The sequence below is a fragment of the Pundamilia nyererei genome, unplaced genomic scaffold (assembly GCF_000239375.1).
Source record: "Pundamilia nyererei isolate P.nyererei 1_Seehausen unplaced genomic scaffold, PunNye1.0 scaffold00030, whole genome shotgun sequence".
Taxonomy (NCBI): Eukaryota; Metazoa; Chordata; class Actinopteri; order Cichliformes; family Cichlidae; genus Pundamilia; species Pundamilia nyererei.
In genome coordinates this window covers 4,025,198-4,026,662 of record NW_005187431.1, presented here as the reverse complement: position 1 = coordinate 4,026,662, position 1,465 = coordinate 4,025,198, and the positions used below count along the sequence as shown (strand labels likewise).

The 1,465-nt window shown below is 39.9% G+C and overlaps 1 protein-coding gene across 1 annotated transcript in view; it reads left to right on the top strand.

Moving 5' to 3' along the window:
- The first annotated feature begins 800 nt into the window (after window positions 1–800).
- LOC106456154 (glutathione S-transferase A-like) overlaps window positions 801–1,465 on the top strand; it is a 3,652-nt gene continuing 2,987 nt past the window's right edge. The window contains exon 1 of the mRNA XM_013909729.1: window positions 801–1,092. Coding sequence (XP_013765183.1) covers window positions 925–1,092 — 168 coding nt within the window. The 5' untranslated portion in view covers window positions 801–924. The remainder of the gene's footprint in view (window positions 1,093–1,465) is intronic.

Below are 1,465 nucleotides of genomic sequence, written 5' to 3'. Positions count from 1 at the left end.
TATTTTATCCAGGGTTGACTATTAAAATAGGCTTTATTTTAGCATCGGCTAAAATAAAGCCTATTTTAGCATCGGCTTTATTTTAGCCGATTTTAGGCCATGATTTTTGATGTGTTTAAGAGGTGATTTAAAATTTTTTATGACTATTTATTGTTTCTGAGTCATCGAATACATCATCATCTCAACCTTCTTGATCTTTTAACTACACACTCTCCCAAAATATCACTGAGGTCATCTGACCAGATGCTTCTGCATATACCTGAGATTGGGCCTTTGCTGTAGCTGCCACTAAACTTTGGACCTGCTTGCTGCTTCACATCAGGACCTGACCATTGTCTTCAAAACCAACTTAAATTTTTGTTTTACATCACTGAGGCTGATGCTTGTTGTTTATATATTTGCTTACAAATAAAATGACCTAAAGTAATGTTCGGGAACAGAATTAAGTTTTATAGCATTAAATGTTGACACAGCTTCCATCAGTTATTCTTCATAAAAACAGCTTGTTTATTTCAGGTCAGTCACCTTTCTAATTATGCTAAAATACTATATAATACTATATTGTATTGGGATAGAGGCAGAGCATATGTGAATATTTGGGGGAGGAAGTGTACAATGTGATTACCATCTTGTCATCGACTACACAAAGTGCAGAAGGTACAAACAAACCTATTTTATTATTATTATTATTATTTCAACAAATCATTCAGTGGTGAATATCAAAAATATGAAGAAGGCAAATGAAAGATGATGATAGAGTTGTAGTTTTTTCTTCCAGCCAGTAGATGGCAATCACGCTCTTATAAAAGCTTGACATCCCCTCCTACAAACCATAAGAAAAGTAACTGGGTATTTTTCTTATGCGCTGTTGCTTTGTGCGTCCAGTTCAGTGACCGTCCAAACTGTGAATCTCAAGTTAAAGCCATGGCCAAGGACATGACTCTGCTGTGGGGGACCGGCTCTTGTCCCTGTTGGAGGGTGATGATCGCTCTGGAGGAGAAGAGCCTGCAGGGCTACAACCACAAACTGCTGTCCTTCGAGAAAATGGAGCACAAGTCCCAAGAAGTGTTAGATATAAACCCCAGGGGACAGGTAGGGAGGAGCTTTTAGCACACCACCCCTTATAACTGACACAACGCTTGACTTTGCGCCATAATATTATATAACAATCTCACGTTAACGTCACGGTTATAAACGCTGATATCGGCGCTTTTGTGCTGCAGGAGGGTTAACGGATAAAGAGGTGCAGGAAAACACTTCAGGACACGCCCTGCTGCACCTGATTGGACGAACATTTCTCGTGAGCTGACACGTGTAGAAATGAGCACGCGAGTTTGCAGCCGAACTGCACCAACATGGCGGCTCGTTTACATTAGAGAAAAGTTAACGGAAATGTGTTTATGAAAGCATCTGAGGCGAGAAATGCACCGTGTAGCTGTCTTCATTTATCATAAAAACCGACTAG